Raw genomic sequence first — 21,729 nt, 5'->3', positions numbered from 1 at the left:
CTTTGTGGATGTAGTTTCTCTTTTAAAGCTTTCATTCCAGGATAGGGAAAGAAATAAAAAGTAAACTAGCAAGTAAACAAAATGATTCTTTGTATTTTAAATTGCATGAAGAAAATAAATGCATTATAATAAATGATAACTCAGGTTGGAAGCTGCAAGGGCTGGACTGTTTCTTAAAAAGTAGTCAAAAAAGGGGATATTTAAGCTGAGGCTCAAATGATAGAAAGAAATCAACTATATGAAAAAGCCAGGGAAATAGTCCAGGCAGATGGTAATTAGAAGAATAGTAAGTACAAAGGTGCAGTGTTAGGGAACAGCCCCATGTTAAATATAGTGAGTGAGGAGAGAGAATGCTGTCAAGGTGAGGAACTAGGCAAGGATCAGACCTTACAAATCTTGTAGGCTATAATAAGTCAGCTGCTTTTACTTAGTTTAAGCAAGATATTTAAGTAGGACTATTTTAAGTTAAAGTCCAAAGTGCAGCAGTAGGAAATCATTGGAGAATGTTAGTCATTTCTAGGTCTTGAAAAGGCCTCTCTAGCTATTATGTGGAAGATAAACTACAGAAGGGGCAAAGAGAGTCAGGGAAACCAGATATTAGATTGTGACAGTATTCTAGGCAATAGATGACAGTGGCTTAGTACAGAACATGGTGGGTGGAGATGGAGAGAAATGGGCAGTTATGAAATATTTTAAGGAGGCATAGGGTTAACCTTCTGGCTCAGCTGGTAAAGAATCCACCTGCAATGCAGGAGACCTGGGTTTGATCCTTGGGTTGGGAAAATCCTCTGGAGAAGGGAAAGACTACACACTCCAGTGTTCTGGCCTGGAGAATTCCATGCACTGTATAGTCCATGGGGTTACAAAGAGTTGGACATGACTGAGCAACTTTCACTTTTGCAGGGTAAACCTTACAATAAGTCAAACATAGGGGATGAGAAAATGGAAGGAACCAAAGATGCTGCTGAAGCTTTAACCTGAGCATCTGGGTGGACAGTGATGATGTCCTTCGAGGGAGGGAGGAAGCTTGGGAAGGCCCAGATGAGAAGTGGTTGCCATCTTGGACACGTTGCTTTGAGGCGCTGATTCCTATTCCTCTAGGCTCATGTTGTTCAGTCGCTCAGTCATGTCCAGCTCTTAGCGACCACATGGAATGCAGCACGCCAGGTCTCCCTGTCCATCACCAACTCCCGGAGCTTGCCAAACTCACGTCCATTGAGTCATTGATGCCATCCAACCATCTCATCCTCTGTTGTCCACTTCTCCTGCCTTCAGTCTTTCCCAGCATCAGGGATTCCAATGAACCAGCCAAAGTATTAGAGCTTCAGCATCAGTTCTTCCAAAATGTCAGGGTTAATTTCCTTTAGGATTGACTGATTAGATCTCCTTGCTGTCCAAGGGATTCTCAAGCGTCTTCTCCAACACCACAGTTCAAAAGCATCAATTCTTCAGCACTCAACCTTCTATATGTTCCAATTTGGACATACGTGCATGAGTACTGGAAAGACCATAGCTTTGACTATACAGACTTTTGTCGGCAAAGTAATGTCTCTGCTTTTTAACATGCTGTCTAGGTTGGTCATGACTTTTCTTTCAAGGAGCAAGCATCTTTTAATTTCATGGCTGCAGTCACCATCCACAGTGATTTTGGAACCCAAGGAAATAAAGTCTCTCACTGTTTCCATTTTTTCCCCATTTGTTTGCCATGAAGTGATGGGACCAGATGCCATGATCTTGGTTTTTTCAGGGTTGAGTTTTAAGCCAGCTCTTTCACTCTCCTCTTTCACCTTCATCAAGAGGCTCCTTAGTTCCTCTTCACTTCCTCCCATAAGGGTGGTATATCTGCATATCTGAGGTTATTAATATTTGTCCCAGCAATCTTGATTCTAGCTTGAGCTTCATCCAGCCCAGCACTTCACATGATGTACTCTGCATGTAAGTTAAATAAGCAAGGTGACAATATACAGTCTTGACGTATTCCTTTCCCAATTTTGAACCAATCCTTTTTTCCATGTTCGTTTCTCACTGTTGCTTTTTGACCTGCAAACAGGTTTCTCAGGAGGCAGGTAAAGTGGTCTTACCTGAAAGAGATATTCCCATCTCTTTCAGAATTTTCCACAGTTTGTTGTGATCCACACAGTCAAAGGCTTTAGCATAGTCAGTGAAGCAGTAGATGTTTTTGAAACTGTGCATTCAGATGGAGTTTATCTTCCCTTTTCTCCTTGACCTTTCACTTCTCTTTTCTCAGCCATTTGTAAGGCCACCTCAGACAACCATTTCACCTTTTAGCATTTCCTTTTCTTGGGGATGGTTTTGATTACAAAGCTCCATCCATAGTTCTCTCAGGCACTCTCTTTACCAGATCTGATCCCCTGAATCTATTTCTCACTTCCACTGTATAAATAAGGGAGTCGATTTAGGTCATGCCTTCATGGCTTAGTGTTTTTCACTATTTTCTTCAATTTAAATCTGAGTTTTGCAAGAAGAAGCTCCTAATATGAGCCACAGTCAGCTCCTGGTCTTGTTTTTGCTGACTCTACAGAGCTTCTCCTGGTTCAGCTGCAAAGAATATAATCAGTCTGATTTCGGTATTGACCATTTGGTGATATCCATGTGTAGAGTTGTCTCTTGTGTTGTTGGAAGAGGGTGTTTGCTATGACCGGTGTGTTCTCTTGGCAAAATTCTGTTAGCCTTTGCCTTGCTTCATTTTGTATCCCAAGGCCAAACTTGCCTGTTACTCCAGGTATCTCTTGACTTCCTACTTTTGCATTCTAGTCCCCTCTAATGAAAAGAACATCTTTTTTTGGTGTTAGTTCTAGAAAATCTTGTAGGTTTTCATAGAACCATTCAACTTCAGCTTCTTCAGCATCAGTGATTGGGACATAGACTTGAATTACTATGATATTGAATGGTTTGCCTTGGAAACGAACCAAGATCATTGTGTAGTTTTGGAGATTGCACCCAAGTACCGTATTTTGGACTCTTTTGTTGACCGTGAGGGCTTCTGCATTTCTTATCAGGGATTCTTGCCCAGAGTAGTAGATATAATGGTCATCTGAGGTAAATTCACCCATTCCAGTCCATTTTAGTTGACTGATTCCTAAAATGTGGATGTTCACTCTTGCCATCTCTTATTTGACCACTTACAGTTTACCTTGATTCATGGACCTAACAGTCCAGGTTCCTATGCAGTATTGTTCTTTATAGCATAGGACTTTATTTTCACCACCAGACATATCCACAACTGGGAGTCATTTCTGCTTTGGCCCTGCCTCTTCTTTCCTTCTAGTGCTATTTCTCCACTCCTCTCCAGTAGCATGTTGGACAGGGTCATGGCCTAAATGAGATCACTTAGGAGGATCTAAGTGCAGATTGGGAAAGAAGGAACCTGGACTGTGTCCAACAGTGCCCTGATATTGCTAAAGCTGACCTGCAAACCTGTGGTGTTTTTAGTTAACTAAATGAGATTTGAAACCTGTTTTCATATTCAGGTCTTTTGAGGTAACAGTTTTTGCAGTTACCATTCTGCTGCATAATTGGGATTAAATTTTTTTCACTTCGCCTATAGATCTTGATATTATGTTATGCCACAGACATACTTCAATAATACCTCTTGTAAATGATTGGGCTTAAGGTAAGAGGCAATGTGATTTAGTTGAGAGAACATTTTGATAAAAAGATTGAGTATGAAACTCATTTTTTCTGTCAGTCACTGCCTGACCTTAGGAACATTAACTTTTCTGAGTCTTAATTTCTTGATCTATAAGATGAGAGTAACTACTACTTTGCAGCATTGAGGTCATAATAGAAGTGAAAGTCGCTCAGTCATGTCCGACCCCATGGACTATACGGTGCATGGAACTCTCCAGGTCAGAATACTGCAATGGGCAGCCTTTCCCTTCTCCAGGGGATCTTCCCAACCCAGGGATCAAACCCAGGTCTCCCGCATTGCAGGCGGATTCTTGACCAGCTGAGCCACAAAGGAAGCCCAAGGTTATAAAAAGGTGCAGTGGAAAACCCTCCTGACTGATGTCCACTTAATCGTGGGCATCATCAACCAGTGAAGTTTCTGTATAAAGCGTGCTGACCAATGCCCAAGGCATTCTGCATGCTCTTGTCTAATCAGCTTAGAAACTCTAGTGTTGTCTGGCACTGTCGGTATCAGTGTGATTGTTCCCAAATCAGGTTATGCCAGTTTCAGAAATACGTAATTAATTAAGCCAGTGATATGTGAGTAGAAAGGAAAAGTTATTGTTTCTTTTTAAATGGAATTGTATACTTTGGAGAATATGCTGTGGAATTAAGTCTAGATAAGCAACTGTAAAATGGGATGAATACTGTAAAAATCTAGAATAATTCTGTATTTGGATTGTTTGCCAAGTGCCTTTAAATTCTTGTGCCACCATAATGAAACCAAAAGTGGAAATAATTAGATGATATCACTATGGCTGTGGCTTGTGTAAGAAAGACATTCAACATTAAAACACTCCAATCACTGTGCTCGTAATTTAAAAGGAAAAAATTCTTTCAGAATTTTGTATATTCCAGGCAAAAAGCTCAGCCAAAATCCTTATCCTTCCTTAGCCCTCAGACCTCTTAAAAATCGGAGGAAGACTCTGGATCTTCTTCCCAGACAGGATAAATGTGAAGATCTGGGGTATGGTTCAGGGTGTTTGTGAACTTCCCCAAAGCCTCGCCGTGGGCCGGAGGAAGGGCCCTGGCCTCGGGTGCTCACTCTTCACCCACTTCTGTCTCCAGTTGAAGAACCGGATGACTTCCCAGTGTTGATTCTAATATTTTCTTAGTAGATGCAGCATTCATTTCTTTGTTTATAAATCATTTTGTGAAATTTTATCTGCACAGAAGGTAGTAATTCAGTTACCTTTTACAACTAGTTTTTCAGTTATGTTTTGTGGGCGTGACTAGGATTTTCTCTCACATGCACATGAATGTGAGCTGAAAATTATTCAGGACACCAGTGGACTAAGCAGTTCCCATTGGGGTTATAGAGAATGCCTGTTTCTTCTGTAGTTAGAGGAAATCGGTAGGAGATAATTTTACCTTAAACCTTGTAACATGTTATATACTGTGCCAGAAACTAGAGAGAACTTGGGTACAGTTTCATTTAAATTCAGTGGCTAGGATAAAGTGCTCTTTAGCTGCCATGATGTCACACAGAAACTGGAAATGCCATCTATCTCCGTACCTCCTGACCAGCTGCGCTTAAATCATCCCCGATAGAGATGGACATTTCTGTTTTTAAAGATTTCCAGTGAAGAGATTATATATCTTTACTTGGCAAGTGTTTGAAGTCTAATACCACCGTGAAACTTTCTGGAAAGCTTTATTTTATGTGTATCCTAAATCACTAATGATGTAGAGAATTCTCAATTATATTCCTTAATGAAGAGACATTTTCTCATAGATAATACAGAGTCAGATCATCCTTCTGGGTCTTTCCTTTATCCCTGCAGTGAAATATCCTGACAGAGAAATAAGGAGTTGCAATGTACTGACAGGCAGGCTCTAGGAAGGTCTCAAGGGACAGAGCTGGTGAAATCACTTTTCTCCCCAACCTTTAATACCTTCTAAACTTTCATTCAGGAGTGAAACTTAAAGGAAGTGCTTAACTAAAAAATTACCTTTTCTTGGGCTCTTCAAGTCCTTTGGAGAAAGTAGCAGACTATAAGTACATTTTTAAAAATCTTTATCTAAAATACATTTTCTAACTGCTAAGTTCCCTATGAAAATTTAGCCATAAATCTGCAAATATTTATTAAATTCCTATGTGTAAAGTCCTTTGGCACATACGGTAGAAACTAAAAACAATCCCTTTTTTAAAGTTTCCATTATTATTGGGGGCACGTGTGTGTGTATACTTGTATGCATATATACACATATATAAACCACCCGTTAGAATTACAATACACAACTGATAAATGTCGTCTGCATAAAATAAGTATTAACACATTGACGTGAGAAGAGAACCATCTGGATTAAAGTGAACCAGGAAGGAGACATAGAAAGAAGTGGGGCAAGGGTGGAATCTTAAAGAGTAGGCAGGATTTTCATGGGAAATCCACAAAAGAGGATACAGAAAATGACATGAACATGAGCTTAGAGATGGCACATATGTGTTTGTTGGCGAGACAGTGAGAACTGATTGAAGTGGAAGGTTCCTATTGAAGAGAAGATTGGAAAGATAAATTCTACAAAGTTCTGGAAGAATCTGAATGCCCGTCTCAGGAATTTGCACTGTTTTGTCCAGTAGCAGAGAACTGAAAGTTAATGCTTAAGGAAGCAAATTATTAAAGTCATGCTTTAGAAGGAGAAATATGCAGTGATGGGTGCACTAGGGAAAAGTACACTGTTAATTGAGCCCCTCTGTATGCACTGATGGATGCCTTGCATACAGTTTTTCACCTGATACTGAGAAGCCCAAGCGGTTGGCAGCTGCAGTAAATCTAAAAATTAAGTTATAAGATAATTGTGATGGTCACACTGAATAGAAATGAACAATAGATGCAAGAAATACTGCACAGAAGAACCTGTTGGTGGCAAACTAGATGTTGCATTCAAGAGAAAGCAAGTAGTAGTATCAACTTTACAATTTTTAACCTAAGCAGTGATGTAGTCAGTATAAAGACTGAGTAGGAAGATGAGAAGTAGGTTGTATCTCAGCAGTGAGAGAGAGAGAAAGTAGATTGGCAGCATAGTGCAAAAAGTTTGATGTTAGTCATGTTAAATTTGAGCATAGGACTGAAGCTTTGGGAAGAAATCAGAAGTAAAAATATAATTTGTCAGGTTTCCAGAGAAGTATCTATACTCCTTAAAATACCCAGTACACACACAAACATTCTCTTTTACTTACCCATCTAACCAACATTCAGCTGTTGCCTGCCGTGGTGCACAGTACAGGGGAGAGGCTACGAGCACAGACTGGAAACAAAGGGCCTGGTTTTCCAATCCTGACTCTCAGCTGACTAGCTCTGTGACTCCAGGCAAGTTACTTAACTTGATTTGTAAATGCCTCTGCATCTAAATTGTCTTGTGTGTAAAAATGGGGATCTCACAGGGTTATTATGAAAGCTAAAGAAGTTTATATAAAGCACTTAGAGTTCAGTTCAGTCGCTCAGTCATGTCCGAATCTTTGTGACGCCATGGGCTGCAGCATGACAGGCCTCCCTGTCCATCACCAACTCCTGGAGTTTACAAAACTCATGTCCATTGAGTCAGTGATGCCATCCAACCATCTCATCCTCTGTTGTCCCCTTCTCCTCCTGCCTTCAATCTTTCCCAGCATCAGGGTCTTTTAAAATAAGTCAGTTCTTTGCATCAGGTGACCAAAGTATTGGAGTTTCAGCTTCAACATCAGTCCTTCCAATGAATATTCAGGACTGATCTCCTTTAGGATGGACTGTTTGGATCTCCTTGCAGTCCAAGGGACTCTCAAGAGTCTTCTCCAGCACCACAGTTCAAAAGCATCAATTCTTCGGCACTCAGCTTTCTGTATAATCCAACTCTCACATCCATACATGACTACTGGAAGAATCATAGCCTTGACTAGATGGACCTTTGTTGGCAAAGTAATATCTCTGCTTTTTAATATGCTGTCTAGGTTGGTCATAACTTTTCTTCCAAGGAGTAAACGTCTTTTAATTTCATGGCTTCAGTCACTATCTGCAGTGATTTTCGAGCCCAGAAAAATAAAGTCTGTCACTGTTTCCCCATCTGTTTGCCATGAAGTGATGGGACCGGATGCCATGATCTTCGTTTTCTGAATGTTGAGCTTTAAGCCACCTTTTTCACTCTCCTCTTTCACTTTCATCAAGAGGCTCTTCAGTTCTTCTTCACTTTCTGCCATAAGGGTGGTGTCACCTGCATCTCTGAGGTTATTGATATTTCTCCCAGCAATCTTGATTCCAGCTTGTGCTTCCTCCAGCCCAGCGTTTCTCATGATGTACTCTGCATGTAAGTTAAATAAGCAGAGTGACAATATACAGCCTTGACATAGCCCTTTCCCGATTTGGAACCAGTCTGTTGATCCATGTCTGGTTCTAACTGTTGCTTCCTGACCTGCATACAGATTTCTCATGAGGTAGGTCAGATGGTCTGGTATTCGCATCTCTTGAAGAATTTTCCACAGTTTGTTGTGATGCACACAGTCAAAGGCTTTGGCATAGTCAATAAAGCAGAAATAGATGTTTTGCCTGGAACTCTCTTGCTTTTTCGATGATCTCTCGGATGTTGGCAATTTGATCTCTGTTTCCTCTGCCTTTTCTAAATCCAGCTTAAACATTTGGAGGTTCAAAGTTCATGTATTGCTGAAGCCTGGCTTGGAGAATTTTCAGCATTACTTCACAAGCGTGTGAGATGAGTGCAATTGTGTGGTAGTTTGAGCTCCTTTGGCATTGCCTTTCTTTGGGATTGGAATGGAAACTGACCTTTTTAGTTTAGAGTATTTAGAGCAGTGCTGTGCTAAGTCACTCAGTCATGTCTGACTCTGTGACCTATGGACTGTAGCCTGCCAGGCCCCTCGATCCATTGGATTCTCCAGGCAGGAATACTGGAGTGCGTTGTCATGCCCTCCTACAGGGGATCTTCACAACCCAGGGATCAAACCCATGTCTATTATATCTCCTGCATTGGCAGGTGGGTTTTTTACCACTAGCACCACCACACAGGGTAAGCGCTAAGGGAGCGTTTGCTATTCTTACTGCCGTTACTATCATCTCCACTTTCTTGGTGGAGAGCAGTGTTGCTCACTCTCCAGTGAGGGTGACTGATTGATACGCAATAGAATAGATATTTACACAGATGAAAAGTAACTTAAAGTTAGTAATTTGTTCAAGATGGAGGGGATATATGTGTATCTATGGCTGACTCATGTTGTTATATGACAGAAACTAACCCAACATTGTAAAGTGTTATCCTCCAATTAAAAACAAATGCATTTTTTAAAAAGTTAATAATTTGTATCATTGTGATCCTAAATTTTGTGGGAAATTATTACTATCTAATAGTAATTATTAGAAATTATTTGTATTATTCAAATACATTGTCACAGGTAAGCAAATAGCATAGGTATCAAATTATGCCGTAGGTGTTGTCTGAAAAGGTATTGTATAAACTGAGTGTTGGCCAACTTTATAAATATGATCACTGTATCGTCTTCCTCTCCATAGTACTCAGAGGTTATTTCTCATTAGCACTAATGTGCATACCTTTTAATTACATTCAGCCCAGAAGGCTGGCCACATTAGCCGTTTTCCTTTTCTTTGTTATGGTGAGGAGTAACAGTAATTTAACCCGTGCCTCTTACATCCAACCTGCATTGACAGGTGGGTTCTTCACCGCTAGTGCCACCTGGGAAGCCCTTAAGCTACACAAGATACTTCAAGCACAACAGTTTATCCTACCTTGTCATACGGGTGCATGCATGCTCAGTTGTATCTGACTCTTTGTGACCCCGTGGACTGTAGCCCGCCAGGCTTCTCTGTCTATGGAAATTCCCAGGCAGGAGTACTGGAGCAGGTTGCCCTTTCCTCTTTCAGGGGATCTTCCTGAGCCAGGGATCAAACCAGCGTCTCCTATGTCTCCTACCTTGGCGGGTGGATTCTTTACCACTAGCACCACCTGGTATTGTTATTACAAAAATTAGCTAAAGTGAAACACTTGCGTTTGTCTGTCACGCTCTCAGTGACCAGTACTCAGGCTCCTCATTGTCAGTGACCTCACCTGTACTGACGAAGCCGCTGAGTAGGAACAAGCCATTTCCCACTAGTCTATAAGTTCTGTTATGGCACCATCCATGTGTTTACTGCCGCACGCTTGCACTTGGCCATAAAGAGTGTTCAGGAGATACTTATGAAATTGATTTTTTTGATACTTGTGAAATTGATTTTTTTGATACTTGTGAAATGGACATTTTTTGTTCTGTGTATTTATAACAAATAGCTTGCTGATTTTAACAACTATCCTTTCAAATATAGGACACTTGCAGGACATACTAGGTTTTTAGGCTCACTTTGAAAAAAAAATCAAAGCTGATAACTGGAAGTGTTAATCTACTGATTTACTTTAGAAGCAGAAGTAAGGTCAGAGGATAAAAACCAATCCTGAATGAACTGTTTTAATACTCAGAGATTAATTTGATCTCGTAAAAGTTATTTTAAAGTCTCGATTGTATCTGCTTCTAACCTGGGACTCTTGAGATTATCTTTGGCTAAAGGCAATACAATGCTTAAATGTTGAACAACAACCAAAAAAGATGACACTTATGTGTATAATTCTATCTAATAAAGCATAAAGGATTTGAATGCATAAGATAAAGCAAATAACAACCAAAACTTATATTTTAATACTGAATATACTACACTGAAATGGTGTTTGGAGTGATTAACATTACCTTAAATTTCCAAGAATTGAGCCTCTCTAAGAAGTGCTGTATATGAACATTAAAAATAACAAATACTGTGTGTTTAATATGAATAAACTTTTATTTTAATGCCAAATAATATCTCAAGATAGTGATATTAAGGATACTTTGGCACTTTTGAAATATGTGAGGGGAGGTTTGGTTTTTTTATTGCGGTAAAATATACCTAATTTAAAATGGACAATTTTAACCTTTATTTAAATTGTAAAACTTACTGTCTCAATCTGTTTTAAGTGAACAGTTCCGTAGTGTTAAGTGTATTCTTGCTGTTGTACTACCACTCTCCAGAATATATGTGTATTTTACAAAGAAATGAGTCATTCCAGATATGGCCTATTAGTAAACAACTTTTATTTTGCACACAAGATATTTTTTGTTCAGAACATGAACATGTACCTCACTAGTAAATATTCTATTTCGTTAGGTTTTTAAACAGTTATATTAATGGTTTTTTCTTCTTTTCTTTTTCCTCTCTCTTGATTAATAGGAGTGAGCTGAGTCGACAGAAACTTCATACCCAAGAGCTGCTTTCTCAGCTGGAAATGGCAAATGAAAAGGTAGTTGAGGTAAGATAATGACTCTCCCGGGAAGTGCATGTTATAGAATCTTACCTGAGCCAAGTCCAAATTAATTCTCTACTTGGAAATGACCATGCGGATGTGAGTATTTCTTGCAGAAATCATACATAACACTAAAAGTCCACACATAATATAATGTGAATAAAAGCTTTGGAAGTCAGCGATTCATCATATTTAAATGACAAAGACAGAGCTCCTATTTCAATTTCACCAGCATAGCTTGTGCTGTTTCAGAAGTGTTAGGATCCTCTTTATTTCTGTGCGTGTCTAAGGTTTCTGTTTTTTTAACCCAGTTCCTCTAATTTTGTTTTAATCCATCAGAAAAGACATGTAGGAAATACTTCTGCCTACTGGAATATTTGAAAGCATTCCTTTACATTAATGCTTTAGAACTAAAATTAACAAGGGTTTGTCATTGTTTTCTTTGAAGAAAACGGGTTAAACAATTTCTAGATTATGATTAGAACTGTCTAGAACTCTACTTCTTTATTTGATGTTTTAACTTCTAACATATTTCTTGGAGTTTCATTAATAGGCTGTATGGCCGATTAGCTCCCTATGACCTTCCATAGGAGCCATAGTGAAGTCATTTCTCTTCAGTGTTATAACATTATAAATTGACACGAGAAATTTAGAAAACAATTAGACCATAGCCATTAAAATACTCTTTGATGTAGCTCCCCCTTCCAGGAATCTGTCCTAAGGAAATAATTTAAAATATGAAAAAAATTTTAAGGAAAATATTCAACACGGTAATGTTAATTTTTTGGCAAGATCAAAAGCAACTAAAATGATCAGTTTAAAAAAGAACAGTTGCATATATTATGATTTATCTAATCTGGACTCTGCCTTCACCATTATGGTAGCAGCACAGAAATATGTACCTTATATATCATCTGATTGTAACTATGAAAATGATTGTTATAGAGGATGGCAGTTTTTCCTCAGGTTTTCTCTAATGTTAATGATATGTCTCTTAAATTTAAGACTACATATTTAAACATCTTGGTAAATTGGAGCAGCTAATAGAGTTCTCGTCATACAATTTAATTTTGCTTTTGGGCACAATAAGAAATAGAATAAGCACATTTTAACAGGATACTGTTATTTCAGTATTTTGTATTACTAGGCATGACATTCACTCTTATCACTTGTATGTTGGGACCCAGGAACTATCTAGTTCAAAAAAACTATAAAATAATTCTGTGTGTGCACAGACTTTTTTTTTTTAGGCTAGTAAGCGTGGAGAAGGCTAATACATTTTTTAATTGATAGATTGCTTGCACTTGTCTGCATGACACCGTGTTGTGACAGATGGACGGTCGTGATGTTTGTGTAGTTGCCTGAGGCTGCTCTAACAGAGGAAGAAAGGCTGGGGTGACTCGGTCAGCAGATACTGACTGTCTCACAGTTCTCCAGGCCGGAAGTCCAGACTCAGGAAGACAGCAGCTCTGGTTCCTTCTGACTCCCCAGGGGACAGTCTGTTGAGGCCTCCCTCCTCACTCCTGGTGGCCTTAGGCATTCCTTGTCTTGCCAATGGTATTTTCCTGTGTTTTTCCGTTTGTACATGTCAGTCTGTATGTCCGAATTTCCCCTTCTTACAAAGACACTGGTCATATTGGATCAGAACCCACCCTGATGACCTCATCTTAACTTAGTCATCAACAAAGAACCTACTCCAAGTAAGGTCGCATCCATAGCCGAGGGGATAAGGGCTTCAGGGTGTTTCTTTAAATATAACACAACCCCTACTGGTGCCTTAATAACTCCATTGACTCTGATACGTTCTGATGTATGCAGATGTATTGGGAAACTTGGAAAAGATTTCTTCTTTTATTACTGTTGTTTGTTGTTATATTAGTCACTAAATTGTGCCTGACCCTCCAGGCTCCTCTGTCCATGGGATGTTCTAGACAAGAATACTGGAGTGGGTTGGTATTTTCTTCTCCAGAGAATCTTCCGGACCCAGGGATTAAACCCACGTCTCCTGCATTGCAGGCAGTTTCTTTACCACTGAGCCACCAGGGAAGCCCCATCTTCTCTTTTTTAAATAATACTTTCAGCACATAAATCATTTAAGATAAGTCTGAATAGTGCAAGTGCAAGTGCTCAGTCGTGTCTGACTCTCTGTGACCCCATTGACTGTAGCCCGCCAGGCTCCTCTGTCCATGGGATTCTCTAGGCTAAATACTGGAGTGGGTTGCCATTCCCTTCTCCAAGGGATCTTCCTGACCCAGGGATCAAACCTAAGTCTCCTGCATTGCAGGCAGATTCTTTCCTGCTGAGCCACCAGGGAAGCCCTAAGATAAGTCTGATTCTGTAAAAGTCAGGATTTCTGGAGTGAGTATTTTCTGCTCCTTGACTTCAGTAATGTGTGCACGATGCCACCACTCCCCTGTAAGCTCTGTGAGCACAGCGGTTCCGAGTGCCCCAGCCGACAGTGTCAGCACCACCCGAGAACCTGACCAAAGTGCGGCGTCTCGGGCTCAGCCCGGCCCTCCTGACCCTCTGCTTGTGAGGCCCAGGTCTGTGCTGTCACACTCACCGGTGACGGCAGAGCAGTTTTCTGGCATCTCAAACTGAACGTCCTCGTCTTCACTTCAGGTTCACTTTGCTTTGGATTTAATTCACTTTCTTTGGTGGTTTGTGACAGCGGGGGCAGGGGCAGGGAGGACACCGATTTAGTCATAATGTAAAACCAGCTTTGAACTTTGGCGTTCATAACTTGAAAAATATGAATTTGGAGATATATTGTCTTTGCATTTTGTAAGTGATAAAATGATGTTCAGATTTTTGATTGATAATTCCATGAAACATCTCCATCCCACGTACAGTTTTCTAACTTGTCTTATATTTCCCCTTAATAGCATGAAAAGTTAATCCTAGAGCATCAGGAAAAATCCAACAGACTTCAGAGGCGACTGAGTGAAGCCGAACAGAGAGCAGCTTCGGCCTCCCAGCAGGTAGGAAGCATCCTCATTATGCCTGGGTGATGAGAGTCTGAGTAAGTCACAGATAAAAAAATTTCTTAACAGTTTCCAGAGAAGTAGAATTTTACTTTTATTTGACTAAGCTACTTAAAATTAGTCTCTTTAATATTTGAGATTGAAAAAGTAAACTTGAGAAACAGAAATAAACATCACCTAAATCTAGAACTGCACTATCCAATATGGATAGCTGTAGCCACTAGCAGCTGTTTAAAAATTTAAATCAGTTAAATTGAAATCCTCACACTAGTCAGATTTCAGATGCTCAAAAGCTGCGTGAAGCCATGACTGTCGCATTGGCCAGCATCATATAGAGCAGCCCTCACAGTAAGCACTGCTCTAGAATTATGTTCTGCCTAAAAGTAGGCAGGTATTCACTGAGAGATTTGAAAGTGAATTACATTGCTTTGAATATAGTGTTCCAAATTGCACTAACTGTTTTTATTGCAGTTTTTAAATAGAAAAAAATTACCTAGCTTATAGGTTTAACTTCATTTAATGCACATTTGTATGTGACCATATAAATCTCAAATACCACATAAAAGTTGTCCAATGGGAAATAGAGTAGAAAATGCAGAACATCCATGAAATAATAAGGGGCAATTACTCATAATGCTCACATATCATATAAATGAAATGGGCCATTTGTTCTAAAGTAGGAGCAAATAGTCTCTCCTGTTAGGAACAAAATGAGGGGAGTTTAGTGATTATAAAGATAGGCTGGAAACAGATAATTTAGATAGACAGAAACAAACCAAGTGTATTATTAATTATATTTGGTTATAAATTTACTGTTTCATCAAAATTAACATTATTCTTAGATATTATTAATCTAATAATTAACATTATTGGATAATTTCATATATAGTAAAGCAATTAACCCTAAATACTCATGGAATTCAGTTTGTGATATTTATAGATTTTTTTTTTTAATCTACTTCTGGTATGAGCATAGCATGACTCTTAAAATCCAATCATAACTTGCCCTTCTGTTACCTTTCCTTCTTAAAAGTAATTATAGTTTTATCAGGTAAGTTTAATTTCTTATGAAATTATGGACTGATGAATGAGCTAATTATTTAAGAATTCATTTATTCATTTAGATTATAAGGTTACAGGAGCCAACATGTTCAGGGCAGTATCTTGAGTGGAAGTATTTTGGTGTCCGGCAAATAACCTCGTACCATTAACTAGCCATGTGACCTTCGGCAGTTTCAACATCTCTAAGACTCAGTCTTTTCATGTTTAGGATAATAACACCTCCCTGATAGAGTTATTGAAAGATCAAAGAAGTTAGCACATATAAAGCTCTTAGCATGGTCATTAAGTGGTAAATAGGTAATTAGATACATAGAAATTAAATTTCTACATCACAGTCTTTAAAGCTTCAAGTTTATCTTTTTTAAGGACTGTGGTAAAGAAAGTGAAAGTTGCTCAGTCCTGTCTGACCCTTTGCAACCCCATGGACTGTACAGTCCATGGCAGGCCAGAATACTGGAGTGGGCAGCTGTTCCCTTCTTCAGGGGATCTCCCCAACCCAGGGATCAAATCCAGGTCTCCTGCATTGCAGGCAGATTTTTTACCAGCTGAGCCACAAGGGAAACCCTGTGGTAAAGAAAATGCCTACTTAAAATCAGCTCCCTGGAGTTGGACAGTAACAAGGGTCCAGTTACAGAACCTTAATGATATAATCCAATTGGCATGTACTCCCATCCCCTTCCCAACAGCATTAAACCTCAGCAGTCCACACTAATATTTCTCCTGTTATTTAAACTCTCCAATGGCAGAGATTCTCCTAATCTCTTTGTGAGCCTTTTTTAAAATGTTTTGTCAGTAACTGCCTTACAGATTTTTCCTTAAATTTTTTGTTCCTGCCATTCTGTTCTCATTTGAAGACAGAAAGTAATCATTTACCATTTTCCCCAAACACAAAAAGGAATTTATTCCCTGGGGTTAGTTTTTTTTTTTTTTTCTATTTTAAAAGTATTTAACTCATAAACTTTGTTTCTAAGACATATATTCAGTTTTTAAAAATCTTTATCTTTGCCTTCTTTGAATCCTTTCTGACTTTCCCATATTCTTCCAGAAATTGGGAACTGCTGTAGAAATAATATCCTGCTAAGGGCTTGATATTTAGTAAAGTAAAGGGGTTAAAAGATGATTGTTGTCTCTCACATGTCATCTTTACTCAGGCAGTCCAGCTCAGCCTCACTGGGCCTCACTGGCTCAGCACAAACCCTGCCCTGTAGTCATTCAGTCATGCCCGGAATGTGCTATTCTGATCAACAGTTTCTTATACGGCCTTCATCCACTTTGGATGATGGTTGGATGTTCTAAGTGTATCACTCTGAACTACTGAATGCCACATTGTGTTCTTTTCACTGTATCGGATTTTTAAAAACCAGTGTGGTGACACAAAACCTAGAAACTATGAAAATAAATTAATGTGACTATGTGAGATTTCAAATTTCTGCGTAAAAGAGTAACCTCAGTGACAAACTGAGAAAAATAGTTGCCGGGTATGATAAAAGGCTCATGTTCTGAACAGAGTGAGTGATCAACAACAGCCAGAAGGAAGTGCTGCAGTGGAACAGAGTGCACAGAATATGTGAGACAGATGGCTTTTAAAAGTTTTAAAAGATGCCCAGCCCATCCTCACCCAGAAGGCAAATCCATATTGGAGCTGTGATCTAATGGTATTTTGCACCTGTCAGATCATGAAGTGGGAGAATCCACTGTACCAGCACTTGCACACGTCACTGAGGTGAACGTGTCTTGGTCCATCCTCTTAAGCCCCCAGTTTGGCAGTATCTCTCCAGAATTGTCAATGTACATAACCTGCGACCCAGCAGTTCTAAGAATTTATTCTGCGGATGGTATGCCTGCACCTGGGCAAGTCTATGCAAGGAAACATGTAAAAATACTAATTGCAGCACTGCCTATAATTTTAAAAAGGAGGGAGGTGGGAGGGGGTTCAGGATGGGGAACACATGCACACTCATGGCGGATTCATGTCAATGTATGGCAAAACCAATACAATATTGTAAAGTAAAAAAAACAACAACAGAAAAACCCATCTTAAAAGGTTAAATGATTTAACCATTAAACCTTGAAAGGTTTAACCATTTTAAAAGGTTAAATGACCATCAACAGGAAACCAGTTAGACTATGAAATATCCATACAAGGGAAATTTCTGCGTAAAAAAGTAACGTCAGTGACAAACTGAGAAAAATAGTTGCCGTATCTGATAAAAGGCTCATGTTCTGAACAGAGTGGCTAATCAACAACAACCAGAAAGAAGTGCTGCAGTGGAACAGAGTGCACAGAAGATAAAAGACAGATGGAATAAAGTAGACTGCTCAGTAGGGGGAAAGTGAAAGCTGCGTATAGTCCTTTATCATTCTTCAAAAAAACTGAAGCAATAATGTATGTGTATTCTCCCGTAGGATATTTTAAGAAATTTGTTTCGAGGCTGGAAGTGGTGGTTGTATCTGGAAAGAGGGGTGTGGAATGAAGGAGGGAGACGGGAAGACTTCCTTATGCTGTGCACCCTTTTTACTGTTAGATGTTTTTCACCTTGTGTCTCTGTCATCATTTCCAACTTCGTATTTAAGGATTATTTTCGCAGTAGACTTATTGTGACCTGTCATCATCTTTTTATGATCAGCCCTGCACTGTGCTGGCTTGCGCTTAGTTTGTGTTCTGGTCTTTTTCCTGGTTAACGTTTATCTAGATGCCTGTCATCCATCCGTTAAATATGTTTTGCAATTGTCAGTATATCACTGAGCTATGGAAAGTCATAACCGACACACATATCTCTAGGGTAATCATTTTAAAGTCTCAAGAGTAAAAGAGAAATGAACACAAAAAATGACCTCTTACAAGAGGCCTTACAATAAAGTTATTTTCAGTAATTGTAAGTTGTGATGCATTACACTTCGTACTAGTCTAAGATTTTACATAGAAAAAGTTAACTTCTCACTGATTGTTCATTTCAATTGCAGCTCAGTGCAATTACAGTGCAGAGAAGAAAAGCAGCCTCCATGATGAATCTGGAAAATATTTAAAATTATTCAGCGTTCACTCACAGAACCCTAGAATTGGGGAAGCGGTTAACCAGAAGTGTATTAAAATGGTAAAACCTGCGTAGTGTCACTTTGCACAAGCGTCTTCCATTCTCTTTGGAGGGTTGTTGGAAAACAGAAGAGTGACAGCTTCCTGTAAGTAAAGAAAAGATAATCCGATATTGAGCTTCAGTGGAGAATAAAGCCAGCTGGGAAGAACGCATTGCCTTCATCAACGTGTCTATTTTTTAATTTCTCCTTTTTTCCCTTGGAAAAGCATCATAATTTTCAAACTATGCTAATCATGAGAAAGAGTTTTTTAAAAATGCAAGAATTTTAGTATTTCAGGCTTCAGGATTTGAGAATTTCACATCTGTTACTCATAACTCATTTTTAAAGTTCGCAAGTATCTGTTTTATTATGAACTCACATGTAATAAATTATGTACTTCCTAAAATGATGCTGTCATGTACTTTAATGTATAATTGTAGTGATTCATTTTTACCTTATGTGATTTTCAATATTTATCAAATATTGATATTTAAGAATTTGGGAAGGTTCTCATTTGTCTGGGGTTTTGGGTTTTGAGGTGTTCTTCTTTTGTTTTGTTTTCACTATTACTCAAAGCAGTATGGATCAAAGGGCATCCTAAGTCCTGAGACCACGTGGTACTGACCTATTGCCACCCTGTTGATTTTCATAGACCCATTGTAGTCAGTCACTCTCTGCTGCTGGTTTGAATGTGGTCCTCCCTGCTTTCTGTGATCGGCGTAGGTGGGTTTGCTCCCGGACAGAAAGTTAGGAGACCATTGTGGTAGTCCAGAGACAATGAGGTGGCATGAGAACATGCATGTGTAAATGTCCAACCAGCAGTCAGAAGTTTAGGACTGGTGCCAACAAACTGAGATAGTCATGGGGTCTTTGGCCTGGAGCTAAGATTTGAAACCACGAGGGTTTCACTACCTCTTCCCCTCCATTGCTTGTGCTCTGTCCTGACGATGCCCTTCTGTCCCTCCCATCATTAGGTTATCCTCCTTCTCCACACAGGGTCTCTGCTCACACTTGGCCATTTGCACATCCTTCAAGTGTGCAGCTCCCCACAAACCTGCCTCGTGCTGCCTTCCCCAGACTCATTCGGGTCCCTTTGTGGCGTTGCTCTTAATCTATGCTCTGTTTTTTCCTGTGGAGCACTTAACAAAATCTGTAACTCTTTTTGAAGCTTTTTAGTTTAATATTATCTCCTCCCCAACAGACTGCAAGCTCCTTGAGAGCAGAACTGTCTGTCACTCATCATTGTATCCTTAGCACTCAGCATGGCTCCCAGAGCACAGAACGTGTTCAGAGCTGTCTGCTTAAAAACTGAGAGAGAGTCTTAGAGGAGAGACCTTAGAAAATGTCTTTGTTGGTTGAATGATTTCAGGAAGAAATGTCATTGGAGGAGACTGACTAGGAGCAGTGACAGACTGGTAACCAAGAGAATCCAGTATGATAAAAACTAGAGGATGGATGGACTCTAAACAGGAGGGAGCAAATGGTTGGTAGTGTCAGATGCGATAATGAGACTAAATAATACAGACATGACAGTTAAATGGCAGGTAGGCGCTCAGCTTATTTCCATTTCTTAAAAGATTTTTCATTTGAATCTCTAAATTCCCTCCCATGTCATTCATGGACTGGTTTTTATGTTATAAGAGTTATATTTAGAATATAATGTTTATTTTTTAAACTTTTAATCAGAGAAAATGTTAGAATTGTATCTGACCAAAAAATGAGACTGTAGGAGAAAACACCTCAGAAACTAACAATCTAGACAAATGAAATATACGTAGTAGTATCTTTTTCTAAAAAGACAATATAACTCCCAGACTTTTTTCTTCAAGATAAAATCTTTCAGCATAAACGCTTTCTCCAAACTTTGGGCCAAAGGTAAATGTAAAATGTACTCTTCACATTTTAATCCTAATGACCCCACTGCAGTTGGCAGTCTTTCTTGAAGGCTTAGATATTCTCCAAGGAAAGGGTAAGGTACTAAAATGCAGTAAATGGCCTTTCTGATCTCCCTTCAATTTGAACAGACTTAAGCTATGTTTAGCAACAAAACTGAACATGTATGGTGTATTTTCTTCCAGAAAAGTCTGTTTGGTAATGATTTTTAATGTAAAAATGTGGTATTGTTTTTGACATTCCTCATATTGGTCAGCCTTGACTTCACAGATAGTAAGTATCATTTACTCTGTGAACTTTATTTTAGGAGACAGGGGAAATGAATAGGAAAGAGAGAAAAGAAATGGCATAAATCTGAAATTGGGGCTAACATAGCTAGTTCATTTTATTTATTCATGTTTCTTTCTCGTGTCTCCCTGAGAAAGAAAAGAGATATGATTACCTCTTCTTCACTCTGTATACAAATATGCAAATCGGGGCAGCCAACAATCTTGTAATTTCTCCTCTGGTATGAGAACTATGGGTGAACATTAGTAACAATTCAGTCATTCGTTTATTCAGCAAATATGAATATTTCATAGCTGCACAGCCTGCCAAGCCAACTCTCAGACAAACCAAGGAAGACTGAAAAAAAAAAAAACACTTTTAAACATTTTATTATAAATTCTGTTCTTTAACCATAATGTGTTTTATCAATTTTCTCAAAATAAATCTGTAATGAGCTTTTTTTATAAACCCTTTAATCAAAAATAATGACTAATTTTTTTAGCTTACTTAAAAATGTGTCTATACATCGAGAAATGTATACAGAGGGGAGACGGCCCCTGTGGCACCCAAGTGCTGCCTATGAAATCCGTCCCCTACCAACTCTTCCTTTTTCTTTTTTGGCTGTCCCGTGCAGCATGCAGGATCCCCAGCCCAGGGTGGGATCCCCAACCCAGGTTCCCCAACCCAGGGTGGGGCCCATGGTCCCTGCAGTGGAAGCGTGGCGTCTTAACCACTAGACCGCCAGAGAAGTCCCCCTGCCAGCTCTTAAAGCTTAAAAAAAAATGTGTGGCTTTTGTGACAGTATTAGTGTTCCTAGTATTTATGGAAGGAAGAACTAAGTAAATATATGTTTACTTAGATAACAAAAATCATAGAATGGAAAGACATTTTTAAAGTAATTCTTTACAACAGTGGCACCCACCCAACTATAATACCAAGAAAAAAATCTACACTGAGTGGTTTTCTAGCCCAAGAGTTCACCACAAAAATTCCCATGTGCCCCCGTGTTCCCGTAGGTGCTCTGAACACCCTCACTCTAACCTACTCTTGTTTCCTCCCCTCAGAAAGTATATTGGAATGTAAGCAAATGAGAAACACATCATGGACATAACTTTGAATCTGCTCTGGTTTATCCCATTCTAAACACAAGTTCCTAAAGTTCAGCCCTCCGTGTCTAGTGACACACCATCCGTGTTAGGCGCGCGGCTGTGGACGCTCCCTGGGCCCGGCGGCGCTGAGCGCGGGGGTCCGACCCGAGGTGTGTCTCCTGCCGGGGTCCTGCCTCGTGCAGCAGAGTACATGCGCCTCAACCATCTTCCAGTGGCGGATCTCCAGCCTTTGGAAAATAACTCTCATGTCCCCCTCGCACTTAGTAGGCGTCTGCATTTCCTCAGAGAACGCGGCTCTGAGTCCCTGCGCCAGCCAGGCGCTGATCTCCGAAGACACCTGT

General features: G+C 39.5%; 1 protein-coding gene across 5 annotated transcripts in view; it reads left to right on the top strand.

The window, feature by feature from the left end:
- Window positions 1-18,778, top strand: part of SCLT1 (sodium channel and clathrin linker 1) — a 218,943-nt gene extending 200,165 nt beyond the window's left edge. For 3 of the 5 annotated variants that reach the window (XM_065904109.1, XM_065904107.1, XM_065904108.1), the window contains 3 exons: window positions 10,926-11,004; window positions 13,884-13,979; window positions 18,009-18,778. In XM_065904109.1, coding sequence (XP_065760181.1) covers window positions 10,926-11,004; window positions 13,884-13,979; window positions 18,009-18,071 — 238 coding nt within the window. In that variant the 3' untranslated portion in view covers window positions 18,072-18,778. Of the gene's footprint in view, window positions 1-10,925; window positions 11,005-13,883; window positions 13,980-18,008 lie in introns of those variants that run through there. The other 2 variants (XM_065904106.1, XR_010658816.1) reach the window with 2 other exon arrangements.
- The last annotated feature ends 2,951 nt before the right edge of the window (window positions 18,779-21,729 follow it).

This window comes from Muntiacus reevesi, chromosome 13 (assembly GCF_963930625.1).
Source record: "Muntiacus reevesi chromosome 13, mMunRee1.1, whole genome shotgun sequence".
NCBI classification, from domain to species: domain Eukaryota; kingdom Metazoa; phylum Chordata; class Mammalia; order Artiodactyla; family Cervidae; genus Muntiacus; species Muntiacus reevesi.
Note: the sequence above shows the minus strand (reverse complement) of the source record. Positions and strands in the feature narration are given on the sequence as shown.